The sequence below is a fragment of the Castor canadensis genome, chromosome 7 (genome assembly GCF_047511655.1).
Source record: "Castor canadensis chromosome 7, mCasCan1.hap1v2, whole genome shotgun sequence".
Lineage (NCBI taxonomy): Eukaryota > Metazoa > Chordata > Mammalia > Rodentia > Castoridae > Castor > Castor canadensis.
Genome location: NC_133392.1, coordinates 76,862,249 through 76,881,562, shown reverse-complemented (window position 1 = coordinate 76,881,562; position 19,314 = coordinate 76,862,249). Strand labels below are relative to the sequence as shown.

The following is a 19,314-nucleotide window of genomic DNA, read 5'->3' as shown; positions in this document are numbered from 1 at the left end:
CCTCCATCCTTTGTGTTATTGTTACATAGCTTTTTTTCTAATATAATGTAAGCCTCCCATTCTTTTCATTTACTCAATTATTTTTGAGTCTTAAGACCATATAGGTACCATTTTCAGCACCTTCATTCCTTTTGGTTACATTCTTATTTTTATCTAATATCTTCTTCTGCCTGATTGTCTCCAACAATTCTTTTACTGTAGTTCAGCTGGTAATGAATTCTTTCAGCTTTTGTACATCTTAAAAGGTCTTTAGTCTTCATTTTGAAGGATATTTTCACTAAATTCAGAATAATAATTTGGCTGCTTTGTTTTTATTGTTGCTGTTCAGTTTTGATATCTGAAAGATGTTTTTCCACCTACTTTTCACTTGCATGTTTCTTGAAAGAAACTTGCTGTTATCCTTATATTTGTTCTTTTTGTATTTGGGTTTCAGTAGGTTGATTACGATATGGCTTCATGCACATTTCTTTATGTTTCTTGTGCTTGGGGCTTTTTGAACTTCTCTGAGCTGTAGGTTTATAATGTTCAGAAATTTGGACCATTTTGACCATTACTTAAAGTACCTTCCTCAGTTCACTCCCCTTTCAGGGACTCCAATTACACATGTGTTATACTGCTTGAAGTTGTTCTGCATTTCAGTGATACTCTGTTCCTCTTTTTAAATTATCTCTTCCCTTTGCATTGCATTTTGGATAGTTTCTATTGCTGTGTTTTCAAGTCCACCAATCTTTTCATTTGCAATGTCAGATCTACTGTTAATCCTATCCACTGTATTTGGCATTCATCATTGTACCTTTCACCACTAGAAGTTTGAGTCTGTTTTATGTATTGTGTTTGGCAAGTCAACTGGAAATGTCTTCTGCTCTTCTTCAAGAAAGTGTCTGTACTTTCATCCAAAATCTTAACTGTCCCCTCATAAAAGATCCCAAGCTAGGGTTTCTCATATAAGCCATCCCCAAATTCCTAACCTACAGAAACCCTGTGAGAGAATAAGTGATTATCATTTTAAACTACTAAACTTTGGGTGTGTTGTGTAGCAATACATAACCAGTACATACAGAACATAGCATGATAGGCTTTCTGAATTCTCAGCCCTCTCCCCTGCCCCAACGGATGCACTGCACCCTGGTTCCCCATTGTAAGGTTGAGGCAGATGAGAGAGAGCGAAGCTAGTCTCTAGGCTCCTTTCTCTTAGTCTGTAGCATTTCTAAAGTTTGCATTTAACATGCCATATAAATGATGGATTTTTGAGTGCTGCTATACATGAATTTTGATTTGCTGCTATGTCTAAAATGTTCTCTCCCCCAAAAGCCCATCTGCCTGGTGTACCCTATCCATTTCCCAGCGATTGGCTCTCTGAATGAAGTTTCTGGAATGTGTGGTCAGGGGTCTACCTACTGTCCACCAGTCTCTTTAGAAAGTCTAGGTGGGAATGTTCACAAAAGTCAGGAAGGGAGCTGTGGTGAAGACAGCAGAGGCCTGGGAGTAGAGCCCTGCTGGATGCAGACAGAGTGGCATGTTCTTTGTCCATTAGTTTTTGATACCAATGGACTGCATCAGTATGGAGCCAGAGATAAATTAAGTCAGTGAAGCTTCTGGGGATGAACTTAAATATGAGCAAATCCCCCAAACACAGCAAATGCACATAGACTCAGACACGGGAAGGGGAAAGGGCCCAATGTCTGCAGGAACCTATCCTGTGCCTGGAGTTAGCACACTCATTCAATATCCAGAGGTTTATCTATCTGTAAACTGTGTGGCTCTAGTGTAAGCCATAGGCTTGGTCCCTTCCAAGGACACAAACACTCAGGCCCTAACCTGGCACTGAAGTAAAACGGCCCACTGGTCCCCTCCAAAGTGCTAATGCTCCCTTTGGGTTCCTCAGGGAAATACCAGGACCTATATGATACCAGGGCATTGTCTGATGTGTTGCAAGCATTGTCCTTGTGACCTGCATGTGTCCAAGACCTTGCTCTATAGGTCACTGGGGACAGATAACAAATCATTTCATCCTCACACAGCCTTACGAAGTGGTTACAATTATTGCCCACAGTTTACAGGTGAGGAAAGTGAGATGCAGAGTAGTCAGCCTGGCTAGCTTCTCTTTGTGCCACTCAACCAGTGGCTCTCAAAGTGTATTCCCTGAGACCAGAAAGCTGGCTAGAAAAGCAAATTTACCAACTTTCTCAGACCTATTGAATCAGAAACTCCAGGGTAGGACCCAGGGTTAATCTCGTCAGACCCTTCCATAATGAACAATTAAATCACACAAACCTACAATTAGATAAATTAATTGTAGTTAAAAACAAAGGTAAGAAACCCTCCAAATGCTCCCCTTCCTAATCAGCTGCCTTCATTTACTATGGCCTGCTCTTGAGGCTACTGCCCTCTGTTGTTGTACGATGCAGACACTGTGGTATATCTCCCAAGCTCCTTATTCAAAGACATCATGAATCAGCCACAGGAGATGGGGATGTGTAGATCACAGAGACTGGCAAACACAACAAATCAGGGTCCTTTATTTTTATTTAAAAAAAAGTTATTAGTATATGATAGTTTTACAGGGGGTTCATTGTGACATTTCTATACATACCAAACCCCAGTTTGGTTCATCCCCTGCAATATTCTCTCAGGATCATTTGTTTTCTTCATTGTCAAACACCACAACCTCAGGCCAGCTCTCTGTGTATGAACAAGCCCGAGGATGGTTTGTGAGGCAGGCTCAAGGTTAAGAGTCAACCCCAATGTTTCAAATGGATGCTTTATACTGACTGCTTGCCCTCTGACCCCACCCAATGCCAGAGTCCCTGGGATCAAAGTCTCGCTCTTGACCTGGGAGAATGGGGAATCTGGGCAGATAAGGACCAGTGCCCTGGGCTCCTTGTTGTGGTGGGGGCCACACTGGGATCCATCTGAGTGCAAGTCATAGTCTTGTTCTCCACAGCACTTCTTGGAAGTGGAAGCAGAGTGGGGAGAACTAGGCTCCAGCAGCAGATCCCTGGGTTTGAACCCCAGGTCACCCTGCCAGACATGGAGACAGGGCTAGTCACTTTATGTCTCCCACCTCCTTCCACTAGTCCAGTAAGATGGCTACAGTAGTACCTAGCCTAGGAAGCTTCTAGATTAAATCTAATCATTTAGGCTAATAGCTAGGAGCATGGTACTGGCTCCATAAACAGAAGCTATTTCTGCTTTTCCATTTAGCTGAAGTAGAAAGCAATGTCAATGCCAATATTGTTACTCCCATTTTATGGGTGACAGGTACTGAGGCACAGAAAATTTAAAAAGCAAAGTACCCAGAATTACACACTTAGTTATTGAAACAACAAATGCCCATGCCCGAGACCCATCCCATTAGCCAGTGATGGATCTCACCCACACCCTGTAATGAGCACATCCCGCATCCTGGGGCTGTGCATTCCCAGGTTCCCTAGCAAAAAAGTAACCATTAATTCAGTTACAGTGATTACCAGCTGGTTGTCTGGTTTATTGCTGTAATTTCTCAAGAGCAAGCATCTGTGCATAGAGATATTGCTCTGCCTTGACGATGCTTAAATGAGAAGAGGCATTGCCATGTGTCCTTGCAGTGCAAGATTCCAGCAGCCTGTGGGAGGCTCCTGTCATCCACTTACAGCCACGATTTTTCCAGGAAAGTCCTGGCCCAGATGCAGGTGAATTCTTAGCCTCTCTGTGCTGCAGTTTTCGTATCTGTGCAGAAAGAATGATAACAGTCCTTCAAGGGGCTGTTGTAGCATTAAATAAATTAGTAATTGCCCAGGCATGGGGGTGGGCACTGGAGGCAACCTGGCAAACAGACAATGGCACCCCTCACCTGGGCAAGTGCAGATGACGAATGTTCTTCCTCCACCCAGTACACGATGATAGCAGAGAATTATTTAGCAAACACACACAGTTCTCATGTGCCAGGCACTGTTCTAAGGACTTTCCAGGGATGAATTCACTTACTGCTCACAATAACCCCACAACGTACTATTATTATTCCTGTTTCACAGATAAGGAAACTGGAGCATAGAGAGATTAAGAGATTTACCTGTAGCTGAACCAGGATTTGAACCCAGGCAGTTGACTGCAGGGATGGTAGGGTTTAAAATGGGTTTTGCACAGAGAGGAGCCTGAGTTGAAAGAAACTGAGAAACTGAGTATGAACAAAAGTAAGGAAGTTCTCAGCAGAGATCAAAGTCATTAACACAGAGGAGGATCAAAGGGGCTCTGCCTAGCCCAGGCTAAGGGAAGGATAAGTCAACGTAAGCCTTTGGGCAGGACAAAGCAGGAATCTGGCATGTGGACCCAGCTAAGAATTGAGACTCATTGTCACACTGCACAGACGCAGAAACTGATGTTCAGAGAAGTTAGGTGGCTTACCTAAGTCACACAACCCAGATGCATAGGGCAGGGACTCACTTCCAGCCTAGCTGGCTCTACGCCCCACTTTTCTTATGCTAGATTTTTTAAAGTGTAAATTAAGTGTACAAAGAGGTTTCATTGTGATATTTACATATATGCATGTAATGTGCTTTGATCAAAGTCACCCCTCTATTGCTCTTTCTCCCCCCCTTTCAACCTTTTTAGGGCACTGCATTATGCTGGTTTTTTACATATATATAATGTGTTTGATCATAGTCAGCCTCCATCACCCTCTTCTTCCCCCCTGTTTTGTTCCCCCAAACAGTCTCCTGCCGTATTATTATTTTTTAATTCTAGATTCTATATATTTGAGAAAACTTGCAATATTTGTCTTTCTGAGCTTGGCTTATCTCACTTAACCTGATAACCTCCAGTTCCATGCCTTTTCCTGCAAATGACATAATTTCATTCTTCTTTATGACTGATTAACACTCCATTGTGTATATATACCACATTTTCTTTACCCCCTCATCAGTTGATGGGCACCCAGGCTGACTCTATATTTTGGTTATAGTGCTGCCATAAACATAGGTGTACATGTATCTTGACTGTATGTTGACTAATGTTCCTTTAGATATATGAGTGGTATAGCAGGATCTTGCAGTAGTTCCATTTTAGTTTTTTGATGAAACTTTCATACTAATTTCCATGGTGGTTGCACTCGTTTACATTCCCACTAACGGTATGTAAGGGCCTCCTCCCCCGCCCCCACACACACACCTTGCCAGCATTTATTGTTATTTATTTTCCTGATGATAGCCATTCTGGCTGGGGTAAGATGGACCCTCAGTGTCGTTTTGATTTGTATTTCCTTTATGGCTAAGGCTATTGAACCTTTTTCATGTATTTGTGGGCCACGTGTACTTCTTTTGAGAACTGTCTGTTCAATTCATTTGCCCATTTATTAACTGGATTGTGTTCTTTTGTTGTAACAATGACTTACCTAGCATCTCCATTCATTAGGTACTATAAGTCATAGATGGTTTAAGGCATGCAGGAGAATGTAGGGACTTGAGCATCATTGGATCCAGGTACCTTCAGGGATCCTGGAGCCAGGCCTCCATGGATACTGAGAGAGGGCTGTGGTCTCTCATCTGGACTGGTGCATTGTAATCACACCCATTTTATTGGTAAAGAGGTAAAACCTGAGGCTGGTGTGTAACTCAGTGGCACACCGCTTCCCTAGCATGCACAATCATCACATCATGAGCACTGAAAAGATTTTTCTTAATTAGCTACATAAATAAAAACCAAGACAAGAAGGGAAACCTTGCCCTGCCAGAACATACAGAACTGGACCCACACTGATCTGTGATGTGTCTCCCTCTGTCACCTCAGGGGCCTTGCCCCAGGATGCAGGCCTTCCTCTTCCTGAACTCCGCACCTAGAACTCTACTGGCCCAGAAAGACTGCAACAGGCACCCTGCAGTGGGAAGTAGTGGGGGTGGGTGGCCTTCCTCCCCACCCCAGACTTGCTTTTTCTTGCTTTATGCTGGGCTGTCCTAGCCCCACCTGTGGGCAAGGCCACTCCAATCATATGTGTGGGTGATGGTGCCCCCCCCACACCTGGGGGCCCTGTGGGGAGGCTTCCCCTGTGCTGGTCTCCTGTTGTGGACAGGAGGCACATGCTCGTCTCTAGCACCTAGCCTGCCCTGCCAGGGCCTGGATGGCTAGCCAACCCACCCTCCACCCACAGATCCCTACCCACACACACCCTTACCCCTGTCCCTACCCTCCTCTCTCCAGGGACCCTGACAACAGGAGCCTTTTCCTAGCCATCTCATGTTTCCTGTTTGTGTTTGTCTCCATTTTAGGGATTTATTTCTCTACAAGGGACCCAGGTGACTGAACTTCTTCCTGGCCCTGAGGACCTAGGGAAGCACCTCTTTGAGATCAGTCCAGGTAGGCCTGAGCATTGTTCAGCTCCGTTGAGGGGCCCCTGGTCACCCTAATGGGGATGTCGTCTTACCCTCTCCGTCCACAGGACTCCTCCTTGCAAAAGAGCCAGCACTGTCCCCAAGCACAACTGGGAAATGGCCAAATCTAGAAAGATTTGGGGAAGGAATTAGAAAATCTAATCCGTTATCTGGATAATTAGCTCTTGGGTACAAGAAGTATTATGAATTTATAAATCCATGATAAACACAAGCAAATAAAACAGTCAGTGGGGCATTTTAGGGCCAAGGTCACATAGTGCCTAGAAATAAGTCCAAAATTGAAGGCTAACACAGACTCAGAAGGCTAAAATAGAAGGCTCATCCTGAATCTCAGAACAGAATTAGGATGTGATAGAAGGGAAATAATTTAGCCCAAATATCTGCTATCCTGTTGGCAGTTACAAAACATTTTTTTTAAGTTCCAAGTTTCGCAATGAGGTAGTTATTGAACTAAGTAAAAGCATCTGGCAGATGAGGCTGTCTGTTTACAACTGGGCCTGTTCTGGATGAGGCAGGGTAGCCTTTTCCAGAGGCAGAGCCTGAGGCAAGGATCTGAACCTCTGACAGCCTGGGGACGCAGAGAAGGAGCTAGAGAAGGGAAGGGGTCATCAGGGTGTGCTGGCGAGCTGGTTGCTGTGGTGAGCACCCACTCAGTTTCAATGGGGCATCTGAGGTGGGGCAGAGCAGGCCTCCGAGGTGTCTCACTCAAGGACTGCAAGACTGGGGCACACCTACCAACTCCCACCAGCCCGCCATTGAGCACTATGCCCTGTGTTGTGAACCCTGTCATTTCTTGCCTGCCCAGAGCATGGGCCACACTGCCTGCAGACAGAAGAGGCCTTCAGTGACAGTCACAGATGCCTGAGGGAAGAGGCACAGCATGATAGGAAGAGTGATTGTGGGGTTATCTGAGCAGGGCACTTCCTCCGGGAAGCATGAATGTGTGAGGGCCTCACTGGGGGGTTGCCAGTCAGTAACAGTCACAGAGAGGCTTGACTACCACAATCATGCTGATGAAATGACCTGGCTATTGGCTGTCCCCCAATGGGTGGGTCAGCTTTAGGCTCAGGCCAGCAAAGCTGCAGCCCACTGGGAACAAGAGTGAGCAAATTTAAGCCTGGGGCAAGGGTGAGTCTACCCTTCCCCTAGCTATACTGGGAATTCTGGGACACAGACTAAGTTGAAGTACAAAAGCACACTTCCCAACTGCATGCCTGTGTGCAAAATGCACCCACCTGTGATTTTCCTAGACGTTCCTTTCACCCACTACAAGAACCCTGGTACTGAAACTGCACGTTGCAAGAGCAAACAGAGTTTTGGGGTAGAAATTAGAAAACAGAGGCTTGGTGGACCGTGAGACAGGTTTCTGCAATGAAGAAGAAGAAATGAAGGCCAGCAAGGTGGGCTACCCTGTTGCTATTTGGGGAGTGGGGAGCTGGGCATGTGGAAGCAAGGCCTGGAATGCAGTCCCTGCCCTAGGAGTCGTGAAGCAAGGTTAAAGCTGGAACGTGGGGCTCAACCCACTCTCGCCATAAAGGCAGAAAGGCACTGAGCTTGTGCCCCAAAGACAGGTCCGGGGACATCACCTGTGTGCAAGTTCATTATCTGGTCAGAGCTGTTTACAAGGATTTCTTTAGGGGCAGGGTGACACTTTTGTCATTTAAGGTAACAAATTCATAAGGTTCCAGGGAGTAGGATGTAGACATCTTTGTGGGGCATTATTCTGCCTATCACAATACTCACAAGGCCCCTCTAAGGTAGGAGATGGTTTTTATCCCTGTTTTACAGACACTGGGGAATAGCAAGAATAAACAACTATCCCACGACACAGCTGGACAGTAGTGGGGCTTTGTCTTCGTCCCTTTCTACTGCTATAAATGAATTCCACAGACTGGGTGATTTATAAAGAATAAAGGTTATTCAGCTCACAATTCTAGAGGCCAGAAGGTCTGAGGTTGGGGGCAGGGAGGAGGGTATTGTATCTGATGAGGACCTTCTTGCTGGTGGGGACTCCCCAGAGTCCCAAAGCAATGCAAGACCTCACATGGCCTAAGGGATGTATATAAGAGACACAGCCAAACTGGTTTTGTAACAGACCCACTCTCAAGATAACCCATGAGTGACCCTCTTGTGAGGGCACGGCCTTCCATGGCCCATCACACATGGAGCCTCCCCCTTGTAATACCTCACAGTGCGGATTAAATTTCTACCTGAGATTTGGTGGAGACATTCAAATCACAATAGGTTCCAACCAGGCCATCTGGCTTCCCACGCCACACACTCAGGCTGCCCTGGAACTCAGGCACCTGGGCCTGTGGGGCCATGTACAGACTGACTCTTGCATCTTTCCTACCTCAGCTTGGAGGTCGAGGGACCTGGTCACAGGAAGGAAAGCTCCTGGAACCCCTTCTCTCAAGCATCAGTGGCCTAGTCAAGTGCCATATTTATGCAGTTCCCAGAGCCTCTCATCTCTACGCTCCTGCCTGTGTACCACCATCACTCCTGAGGCCTTGGGGCAGAGCTGCTGAGGCTGCTCTGGGAAGCAGAACTGGTGATGAGTGGTGAGGGACCCAGCAGCCTCCACAGAGTGCTATACATCCATCTGCAGAGAAGACACAATGCCAGTGCCGTAGGGGCCTAGAGTGACTCCTTTTCTCCCCCTCCCAGGGCTTCTGGATTCTGGAGGCTTCTTATCAGCCTGGTCCTATGGAACCCTGGAGGCTGAGCCCATGGCTAAGGCCTGGTTCTGTCTGTAGGTGGCAAAGCTCCTCAAATTTCACAACCCATGAAGGATAGCATCCCAGAGAGGTTAGGTGAACCTCCTGAGGTTAAACATCAGGCAAGTCGGAGAGCCAGGACCCTCAGGTCAGCCTGACCTCAGGCTCAGGGGCTGTCTGTGACCAAGGTTCCTAACCTCTGTCAGGAGGAGCCTTGTTGGGGCTAAGATGGGAGGATGTAGAGTTTGAGGCCAATCTGGGTACATAATGAGAGACCTGTCAAAAAAAAAAAAGAAAAGGAAAAAAAAAAAAAAAACCTAGAGTAAACCATACAAAAGTTGCAGGAAGCTCACATCCAACCTGGTAAGCCCCAGTGTCCCTGGAGCCAGCTCAAGGGGCCCTGAGGGGAACAAGGTACAGGGCCTGCCCTTAAGGAGTCAGGAAACATTTTCTTCCTGAGCTCAAGACAAGGAAAACAGCTTAGTTGCTAGGTTGAGGCTGATTACCTGGGTGCAGGAGTAGAAAGTGTGGCAAGGGACCATGCTTGTGTCTCCCTGCACTGAACAAGAACTACAGGCTGGGTGGGGGTAGTCAGTACAGCCTGGGAACCTGCAGTACTTCTTCCACAGTTCTGAGGGTGCCTGAATGGTGGGCACTGGGCATAGAGAACTAAAAGCGAGGGAGCTAGAAGTAGGAAAAGTTTGGGGTTCATGAAGGTTGCCTGGCGATGGCCCATACCCCTACAAACTTGTTCATTATTGGGTGGGAATTTTCTGGGTCTGCCCTCCCCACAGGTTAGTGTACATTTTAAAAGCACCTGAAAAAGAAAAGCAAGCTCTATTTGCTGGCAGATTCCACCTGCACCCATCATGATCCCTTTGTATTTCCTACCTTTTAATAAGCCCCATTTACACCCATGCATTCTGCTTGGGTTCTTGGATGCAGGAATGCAAGGACCAAGATCTTCTTGAAACACCGTTTTGCTGTCAACAAAAGGAGTGGGAAGAAACCTAGCAGCAAAGCCTAGGGTCCTGGCCCAGGGCCTGGGAATTCATGGCAGGGCAGGAAGAAGAGGGAAAGATGTGATGGCTCTCATTGATGTGGCACTCAGGCAGGCAGAGGTCAACAGGTCCCTACTTAGAACTCCATCCCCCAAGAGGAGGCAAACTGGGCAACTCTTGGAAATGTGGTAGAACTCAACATGACCGTGCATCAAATCGTCTGCATAAATGTTAAGTCATAGCTCTATTTGTGTTCTTCAACCCTGTAAAAAGTGACAGTTTTTCCAGATAAAAATAAAAACGATGAAAGATTATACTGAGAGTGCCATCTAATGGAAGGACTGACAGGTGGGGCCTCCTGCCACCTCCAGCTCTGCCAGGCTGCATCTCTGACTCCAAAGTGTCTGAGAACAGCACACCCAGCCCCCGGGCAACGCATGGAAGGGCAGCGTTACAAGACCCTAAGTCCAGCGGCTCCTCTTCTTGTCCCAAGTCCATCCCCTCCCTTTCTTCCAGATATCTGTGATGGGGAGGGGAAAGGGACAGAGTCATTCACTCACACTGACCACACTGACCCCTGGCAATGCCCCAGAAAGGTAACACGTACCAGGGCAGAAGCCATATGGTACCACAAAGAAAGCTGGCCCCAGGCACCAAAGTCCTGACCCTCAGTGGTCAAGCAAGACAGGGGAGCTGCAGGTGAAGGTAATGGTGACACCAAGGACCACGAACATACCGTCATCCTTTTCCTGGCCCCTCGTAAGCCCAGCCACCAGTGAAGCCCTCACTCCTTTCTAATAGTGGCCTGGGAGAATAGGGCAGAGATGGAATTAACATGATTTCTTCCTAGTGAATGTGACAGCTGCTGAGTTCCTGAGGTGACAGAGGTCTGAACATTTATGGAGTTCTTTCTAGGGATGGAGGATGAGCACAGGCATGTTTTCCCCCACTGCACTCTTAGGACTAAGCTTTATTGACCCATGTAATAGATGAAGCACCTGCCACCTGACCAGCCAAGTTTTCTGTGACTGGTGGCACCACAGCTTGAACCAGTTCTAACCCCAGGGCCCAGCACCTCAGCAGAGCTCTGAGACTGGCTCCCTGGGTCAGGTCTGAAGGAGGCAGGCCCCACAAAGTGGCTGTGTGTTCTGCCCACCTGGGACCCTTCTCTCATCCCGGCGGTTCTTACTCCTCCCAGCCCGTTGCAGACTTGATCCTGCAGACCTCCCAGACTCAAGCTTCCTTGGCAATATGGGCAGCTGGTCCCAAGTCAAGTTTAAACCTTTCTCTAAACCTGCAAAGAGCCACCAACGAGTAAAGATGGCTGCTTTGGGCAAAAAGAGTTGCTAAGACCATGAGGCATGCCAGTCCCTGGAGATAGTTTCAGATTGTAACCAATAAAGCATCATGATTCTTTGTAATATCCCTCTTGTGGTGCGGAAGGGATTCAGACCTGACCCCTAAATCTTTTGGGCTGAACTCTCGTGTCTTCTCCATTGCTGAGAAGTTGTCTCCCAAGGATAGTAACAGAAGTTAGCTCTGGCTAACTCCAGCCAAGGGGAAGTTACCCACAAGTCGACATGGCCACAGGGTATCAATAGGAAACTAGGGAGCTCAGGTTGGAAGGACTAGGCAGTGGGGCTGCTCAGGGGCCCAGGAGCAGAGCTGGGGGCTGTGCCCTGAGCTGGGGAGACTAAATCCCCCTGACAGTCGCCACCCCCCCACCCCCGGCATTGAACTTGCAGTTGCCTGTCCTTACCCTGCCGGCAGTTTAGAGCAGACAGGAGGGCTGCTGCCTGTTATCGCTGAGGCCTGACCTTGAAAGGGAGCCAGCGCACGGATTTCTCTGTAAAAGGAGACTGATACCAAGCTCCCAACATGCCCACAGCATCCTTGATCACATTAGCAACCCCCTGAGCAGAAGGGAGGCTGATACAGGCCTATCTTGGCACCTGGTACCAGCCAGTCTGCATCAGCCTGACCCTGGGTGGCCCCGCGGAGTTTGCCTGCAGAGCACCAGACGATGGGTAATGACTAGAAGTGAAATTAGTTGACTTCTCTAGCAACTCCCACCATCCAGAATGGGAAAATCAGCAAGTTCAAGAGTGACTGCTTACATTTCCCGCCTTGCAGTCTGGCTGCCTCCACTTTTTTTCTTTTTTTTTTTTTTTGAGATAGGGTCTCACTATAGGAATTTGAGATCCTCCTGCCTCCTCTTTCTTTCTTAAACTCACTTCTCTCAACTGAACACAGGATCAAGGATTAGAAAGTCCCCCTGGTGTCCCTGAAAAGAGATGCCTTTTAGACAAGTCTACGGCTGATTCCTTTGGCCAAAGTCGAAGTCTAGAGCTACATTCTTCAACAGAATCAGAATGCAAACACTCTAATTTTCTAGCTAGTAGTCTGAGTTAACAAAAGAAGAAATTAAAACAGGTGAAATTTTAATAACACATTTTATGTAACCCACTAGATCCCAAAGCTTAACAGTTCAATATGTAATCAAAATATTTCAATAGTGTAATAGTTCGCAAAACATTGGTGAAATTTGGGAAGATTGAACCCAGAGTCTTCAACATGCTAAGCAGACCCTCTACCACTGAGTTCTACTCCCCACCCCAGGGTTGGTAGAGGGGCTCAAGTGGAAGACTGCCTGCCTAGCGAGTGTGTAGGCCTTGAGTACTGACTGACAAAATACCAGCCCACAGCAGGACATTTTAATTCTTTTTAAAAATATTATTCTAAAATCAGTGAGCATTTTACACTTAACAGCACTTCTCATTTCAGACACTAAACTTCCATTGGGAGTACTTGCTCTATATTTAGATTTCATAAAATATGTGGTTAAGAAACTAAACTCACATATCCAAGTTATTCCCAGAGTCCCTAGAGGGTTTCAACAACTGGATTGAATGTTGGGTTTTGAATATAACTATAAATGAATGTAAAGGAACAATTCAGTTGCTCCCTCTCAGTAGCCATAGTCAAGTGGTGAGCAGTCACTTGTCTGGAGGTGCCATGTTGGATGACTTGGGACCCAATAAGGAGGAGCACAGGGCTCCACCTGGCATAGACCAGAGCTCAAAGAGAGCCCTCAACTCTAGAGGGAAGGAAGGAAGCAGAGGGAGAGAGGGATAAAAGAAGAAAGAACAACTGGAGGCCTGAAGACCAGGTTGTGGAATCAGACAGACCTAGATTCACATTGCCCCTCTGTGCTCTCTTCAAGCAAAATCTTGGACCAATGACTCACTTATCTGCAGGAGTTACAGAGATGGCTCCCAGAGTTTCCACTCCCATCAAATCCTAGTCCAATACCGCAGAAGAGTCTTTACCTGGAGTACCCCCTACAGAGTGGGGAGGGTGGTACTTTAGAACTTTCACCTTCACCTTTGCAGATCAAAGTCATGGTCCACATCAGGTGATTAAACTGCAGCCATTTCTCCTGTCTGAGGCTAATTAGAAAGCATCTTCTATGAAAGAGTGGAATCCTGTCATTTGTAACAACATGGATGGAAGTGGAGATCAGGATGTTAAGTGAAATAACTCAGGCACAGAAGACAAGTATCACATGTTCTCACCTCTGTGGAAGCTAAAAAGTAGATGTCAAAGAACCAGAGAATAGAATCATGATTATCAGAGGCTGGGAAGGATGTGGAGGAGGGAGCAGAGAGAGGATGGTTAGTGGCACAGGGGTGTAGTTGGCCTGGAATTACTTCTAGGGTAAATATGATTGGACCCAATTAATTGGATATTTCAAACAGCTAATGGAGAGGTTTTGAATGTTCCGAACCCAAACAAGAGATACAAGTCTGAGGTGATGGATATGCCAGTTACCTTCATGTGACCCTGAAAAGTCACCCTGTCCTCACCCACAGATATATACAATTGCTAAGTGTCCATTTAAAGTGTATTTTAAAATAATACCTAAAAAATATGATAGTTAGAAAAAGAAAAGAGAATAAACCTTTAATGTTCCACCATGAGCCAACCTGGCTTCCGATGGTACAATGCAGACTTCACTCCAGTGAGGTACTCTAGCCTCTCATCAGCATTGTGACCTCTGCCTGACTCCCTGACCCTACAGCCTAATCTGCATAAGAGGGCGCTTCCATGGCCTTTGGGGACTCCAGAACAAGTCCTGCCTTGTGGTAGGCTAGGTGCATGGATCTGAACTCTACGCTTGTGTATCTGCAACTTCAACCTGGTGCCTGGCCTGGATGAGGAGCTCAGAAGAGAGGCACACACAGCCTAGCTTATGCTGAGTCCTTCGGTGCTGGAGTGTCAGATGGAAGGGGACTGTAGCTGGATTAGCTGCAAGGGTCAGCTGGAGTCAGATCACCAAAAGCCTCTTATGTCAGGGTCAGGCATTTGGACAATCAAGGGCAATGAGGAGTCACTGCGTGTCCTACATCAGAGAAAGGTGTGGTCCTAATGTCACAATGATGAAAAGGTGGGATTGGGTGTAGGGTGACAGGGACCAGCCCTAAGGAGCAGCAAACGAGGCATGCCAACAGGGCCAGGAGGGTAGAGAGGTGGTCCGATGGCCAGATCCAGTGAGGGACCCAAGGCTGAACATAGCTAGTGGAGAATAGGTGTCTGCCAGCTTGCCGGGCAACTAAGCAAGGACATTCAGGAGAGAGGCTGATGGTAGATAAGATGACAGAACCACCACGAGGCCCAGATAGCCAGACTAGTCTAGTGCAGGGCAGCTGAGATCAACTGGTTCCAGCCCTCTGCTATGACCCAGTGGGGTCTGTGTTCTAACCCTTCCCACATATAAGTGATGTGCTTGACCTTCAAGTCAAGTTCAATGATCCATTACTCCAGGGAGCTTTTCCAGACTCCATGTCCATCTCCTCCAGTAAGTCCCCCATAAGCCTTGTAGTGATAAAGGGCACAAAGCCAGGCCCAGCACCTCCTGGCTGTCTGCTTGAATAAGTTGTTGACCTGTCTGTGCTTCAGTTTCTTCACAAGTATGAAGAAGATAATGAAAATATCTACACTTCAGGCTAGGGGTGGGTGTGAGGGGCTGGATGCAACTATTTAAAGACCACAGAGGGAACCGTAGGGTGATGGTGCAGTTAAGTGTCAAACTGTGTGGTGGTTACACGAAGCCACACACATGATGAAGTTGCATAGAGCTACACACAATTTACACACACACACACATGAACACGCATGCACACACAAAGTCAGTGAGTCTGCATCAGCACTGAGGATATACCAAGGTCAGTTTCCTGGTTTCACTATTGCACTGTGGCTACATAGGACATTCCATTACCCTTCTGGGAGGCCAAGAGAATGGTACACAGAGATTGCTGGAGTCTGCTTTGCAGCTGCCTGTGAATCTAGAACTATTTCAAAATAAATCATACTTCTAACTGTGACCATTCTGTGCTAGTCACCAGTGACTCACACCTGTAATCCTAGCTATGAGGGAGGCTGAGATTGGCAGGATAGTGTTAATTCTTTTCCCCAGGCAAAAAGTTAGTGAGACCCCATCTTAACCAATAGCTGGGAGCAGTGGTATATGCCTGTCATCTCAAGCTGTAAGAGACTGAGATAAGAAAGATTATAGTTCCAGGCCAGCCCAGGCAAAAGTTTGTGAGACCTCCATCTCAACAGAAAAAAGCTGGTATGGTGGCATGTGCCTGTTGTCCAAGCTGTGGCAGGAAGCCTAAAATAGGATGACTGTGGTCAAGGCCAGCCTAAGCAAAAAGCAAGACCCTAGCTCCAAAATAACCAGAACAAAAAGGGCTGGAGTTGTGACCTATAGCTCAGGATAACACCCCACCTGTGTTAAGTGCTCAATAAAGCTTAGCAATGATTACAGCAAGGTTTCTTGTAATTGAGAAAGAGCCACCTGGCTTTTTTAAAGAGGCTATTACAATAGCCTTTTCAAATAATATGCCAATGTGTTTTCTACCGCCTTCAGAAGCCTTTCCAGATAAAATGCCTGCATGTTTAAAGCCATGGGTCCAGTCGCTCATCTCGGTACTTCTGAATTTTGTCACTTTTTGACACTCTGTGGCACCTGTTCGTTGTTTTTGAGAGGATCTCACCTGAAAACTCATTGAGCAAGTTCTTTGAATATTTGGCAAACATACTGCGTTTCTCCACTTTGCAGACATCTGGGTGAGTCTTCTCCTGGCTGGCCCCTTCTCATGCTTGGCCCTGCACCCTCCCCCACCCAGACCAGGTCTGGGTACTTGTTTGCTGACTGACGGAATGAGAGACCCCTTGCTAATTCCTTCTGGTCCTCTGTCTTACCCTGGCAGCCATGGAGGTGAGTTCCTTAATTCACATTTTCATCAGGACACAAGTGATCAGGTGAGCATCAACTTAGAGAAGAAAGTGGAAGTAGTGACCAGCGTAGGCTCATGTGCCCTGTGTGGATGGCACTGCAGTGAGTGGGCATTGCATCTGGGTTCTATTCATGTGTAAACTGAGGCTCAGAGAGGTGCTTCATCCAGTGTCACTTGACCAGCATGGACAGAGTTCAAGTTCCTTCCCAGGTGAGCCCCTCTCCAGGTTCTCACTCTCAGCAGTAGCCCACGGAAGCCCCTGCCAGCCAGTGCTGGGCATCACAGCTCTGAAATAGGAGGGGCGTGGCGAAGCCCCTCAGGTGGAGCTTGCGTGCTGGACAGGGAGGGATGGTATGGGGGAAGAGGCATGGTCGGTGCCAGCACAGAACAAAGATGGAGATAAAATTCTTTATGAATGATATCAGTTTGACTAAATCCCTAGATAAATTAGGATGTGGGAAGGAATGCTGCCAGGGATTTAGTAGGTGGGGGTTGAATGACCCAGGTCACCCCTGGGGAACCAAGTCCAAGTACTGAGGAGCCCAGGAGAGGTGGGCTCAGGAACCTAAGGACAGGCTGCTGTTTGGTCCAGGTCCTTCCTCCTCCCACGAGGTCCAGGGAGTGGCAGCATCAGCCTCTCCAGGAGCTGGACCCGCCTGGACCAGCTACACAGAACCAGTGTTATGGTGATATGTGCCAGGCGATGTTTTACACAGAAAGTTTCAGGAGCAATGCTCTGAGCAAAACACCCTCTCGGCTCTCCAGCCCTGGCCGCTGAGCTCCAGTGGGAAAGGCTCGTGTTCATGCAACCTGAGCCTAGTGCCTGACACCTTTAAACAATGCCTGATGAATAGAACCAGTGGAGGAGCCTTCCTCTAAAGAGGGAGAGTGCTGAAATCACTGGCAGGGAGAGAAACAGTGGCAAGAAACTGAGCCTTGTTCTCAGGGCTCATGGCCATGGCTGACTCAGGACTGCAGGCACGTTTTGTTTGCCTTATTTTTTAAAACAAGGAATTTTGCCCACTAAAAAAATAGATTTCTATAGGGTCTGCTTTCTCCATATAAACAACTGGCAGGAACAAAATAACATGCGTCCTTTAGCTAGAACCTGCAATCTCCCTAGTTGGCCAGAATCCCCATCACTCCCTATTGCCCCCTCCCCTTTCCATCCTGCTCTTATCAATTCCCTTTACCTGCCTGATCTCTATAGGGGTTTGGGTTGAGTCTCTGAATCCCAAAATAAGTCCCTCAAAAGTTTGGAAGTGAAGATGGACACAAATGGTGGTTGGTGCACGGCTGACTCATTTGACCTCTCCAGTTATTTGTCATGTTGGGTCATGGTTAACGGCAAGAAGCCCAGTCACTGTCTGAGTGTCAGCCCTCGCTCAGTCTCTGCCCAAGTCTGTTGTCCAAGTGAGACACACAACCTCCTAAATTTCAGGCTCCTCATCTGTAAAATGGCCACAAGAAAAGCAATTCTGTGTGGAGCGTTAAGCACACGTGCCTGGTGCACAGTTAGCTGTCGCTAAATCACTATAAATTACTAATTACTAATCGGTAACCACTTATGAATGGCTAAATAGTGCAGCTTGGGTAATTGCAGTTGCTAGAGCAAAGGCTGAAATTTGAAATGTTACTCATTTCAATTTTTTTTAAATGTATAAATATTAGAACATTAAGTGAATACATAAACCTATGAAATATAAACATTAAAAATATTACCGTTCTAAAAACAAAAGAAAAAACAGGAAAATATTACCCTTCTAATAAAAATAACTAGCAGATGAAATGAGGTAATCAGAAGGCAGAGACTGGGAAGGTACTGTTCAAAGCTAGCTGAGGCAAAAAGTTAGCTAGACCCCCATCTAAACAAGCTGGGCAAGGTGGTACAAGACTGTAATCCCAGCTATGCAGGAAGCATAGGTAGAATCGAGGTCCTAGGCCAGACCCAGTCAAAAAATTAGAGAGCTGATCTGAGAAATAGCTACAGCAGCAAGGATCTTTATGGCATAGCTCGAGTGGTAGAGTACTCGCCTAGTAAGCGCAAGGCCCTAAGTTCAAACCCAACATCACCCCCAAAATACAATGATAACAACTAAAATAAAATCCCATTGCTTCTTTGTTACTGTGAAGGCTACTTAAAAAAATAGCAACGACAGAACTCTCCTTTTTATTGACCCTGAGCTGCATTTTTAAATTGACTTTATTTTTCATTTCAAAGAAAGAGTTTTGATGCCTCTTCAGCCTCTTCCTCTTGTTCAGTATTGTGAGTGGGTTTTGATCCCAATGGGACACCTGAGGCAGTTCTTAGGCCACTGCTTTGAAAAGTCTTTAGACCAGAATAAAGATCTGTGTTAAGATGGAGGCACCTCGGTTCTCTTTTTCCCAGTATCAGTCTCTGTTTTCTGTTGCTATAACGAATATCTGGGGCTGAGTACTTTATAAAGAAAAGAGCTTTGTTTAGCTCACAGTTTTGGAGGCTTAAATCCAAGACTGGGCAGCACCATTTGTTTGGAGTCTGTTGAAGTCCTCCTTGGTGATGTCACAGCATAGCTGATGGCATCATGTCAGGATCATATATGAAGGGGAAAAATCACATGGCAAGGTAAGAAACCAGCAAGATTCAGGGACCAACTTCCTCTTTTATGTTAACTCACTCCCAAAGGAGCTCACTAGGGCCCAGGGAAACTACATTAATTCCTGCTAAGAACAGGGCCCTCATGACTAGCTATCCAATTACCCCACCTCTTAAAGGTCCCACCCCCACCCCACACTGAATTCTGACCTTCCAGCACATGGACCCTGGGGAACACACTCCAACCAGACCCAAACCTTTGCCCTCCCTCAGGATTATGGAGGAGCAGGAAACCACTGTCCTAAGAAGCCTTCCTTTACTTAAACCAAACTTCTGCCCAGTGTATCCCCTGGCATA

At 46.7% G+C, this 19,314-nt stretch overlaps 1 protein-coding gene across 8 annotated transcripts in view; it reads left to right on the top strand.

Annotated features, from left to right (window-relative positions):
- Window positions 1-19,314, top strand: part of Arhgap22 (Rho GTPase activating protein 22) — a 186,524-nt gene that overhangs the window by 81,087 nt on the left and 86,123 nt on the right. For 6 of the 8 annotated variants that reach the window (XR_012449783.1, XM_074079372.1, XM_074079376.1 and 3 more), the window contains one exon: window positions 6,240-6,327. Coding sequence is in view for 7 of the 8 variants with exons in the window: in XM_074079372.1 (XP_073935473.1) it covers window positions 6,240-6,327 (88 nt within the window). In the remaining variant the exon portion in view is untranslated. Of the gene's footprint in view, window positions 1-6,239; window positions 6,328-7,612; window positions 7,763-8,720; window positions 10,395-19,314 lie in introns of those variants that run through there. The other 2 variants (XM_074079381.1, XM_074079380.1) reach the window with 2 other exon arrangements.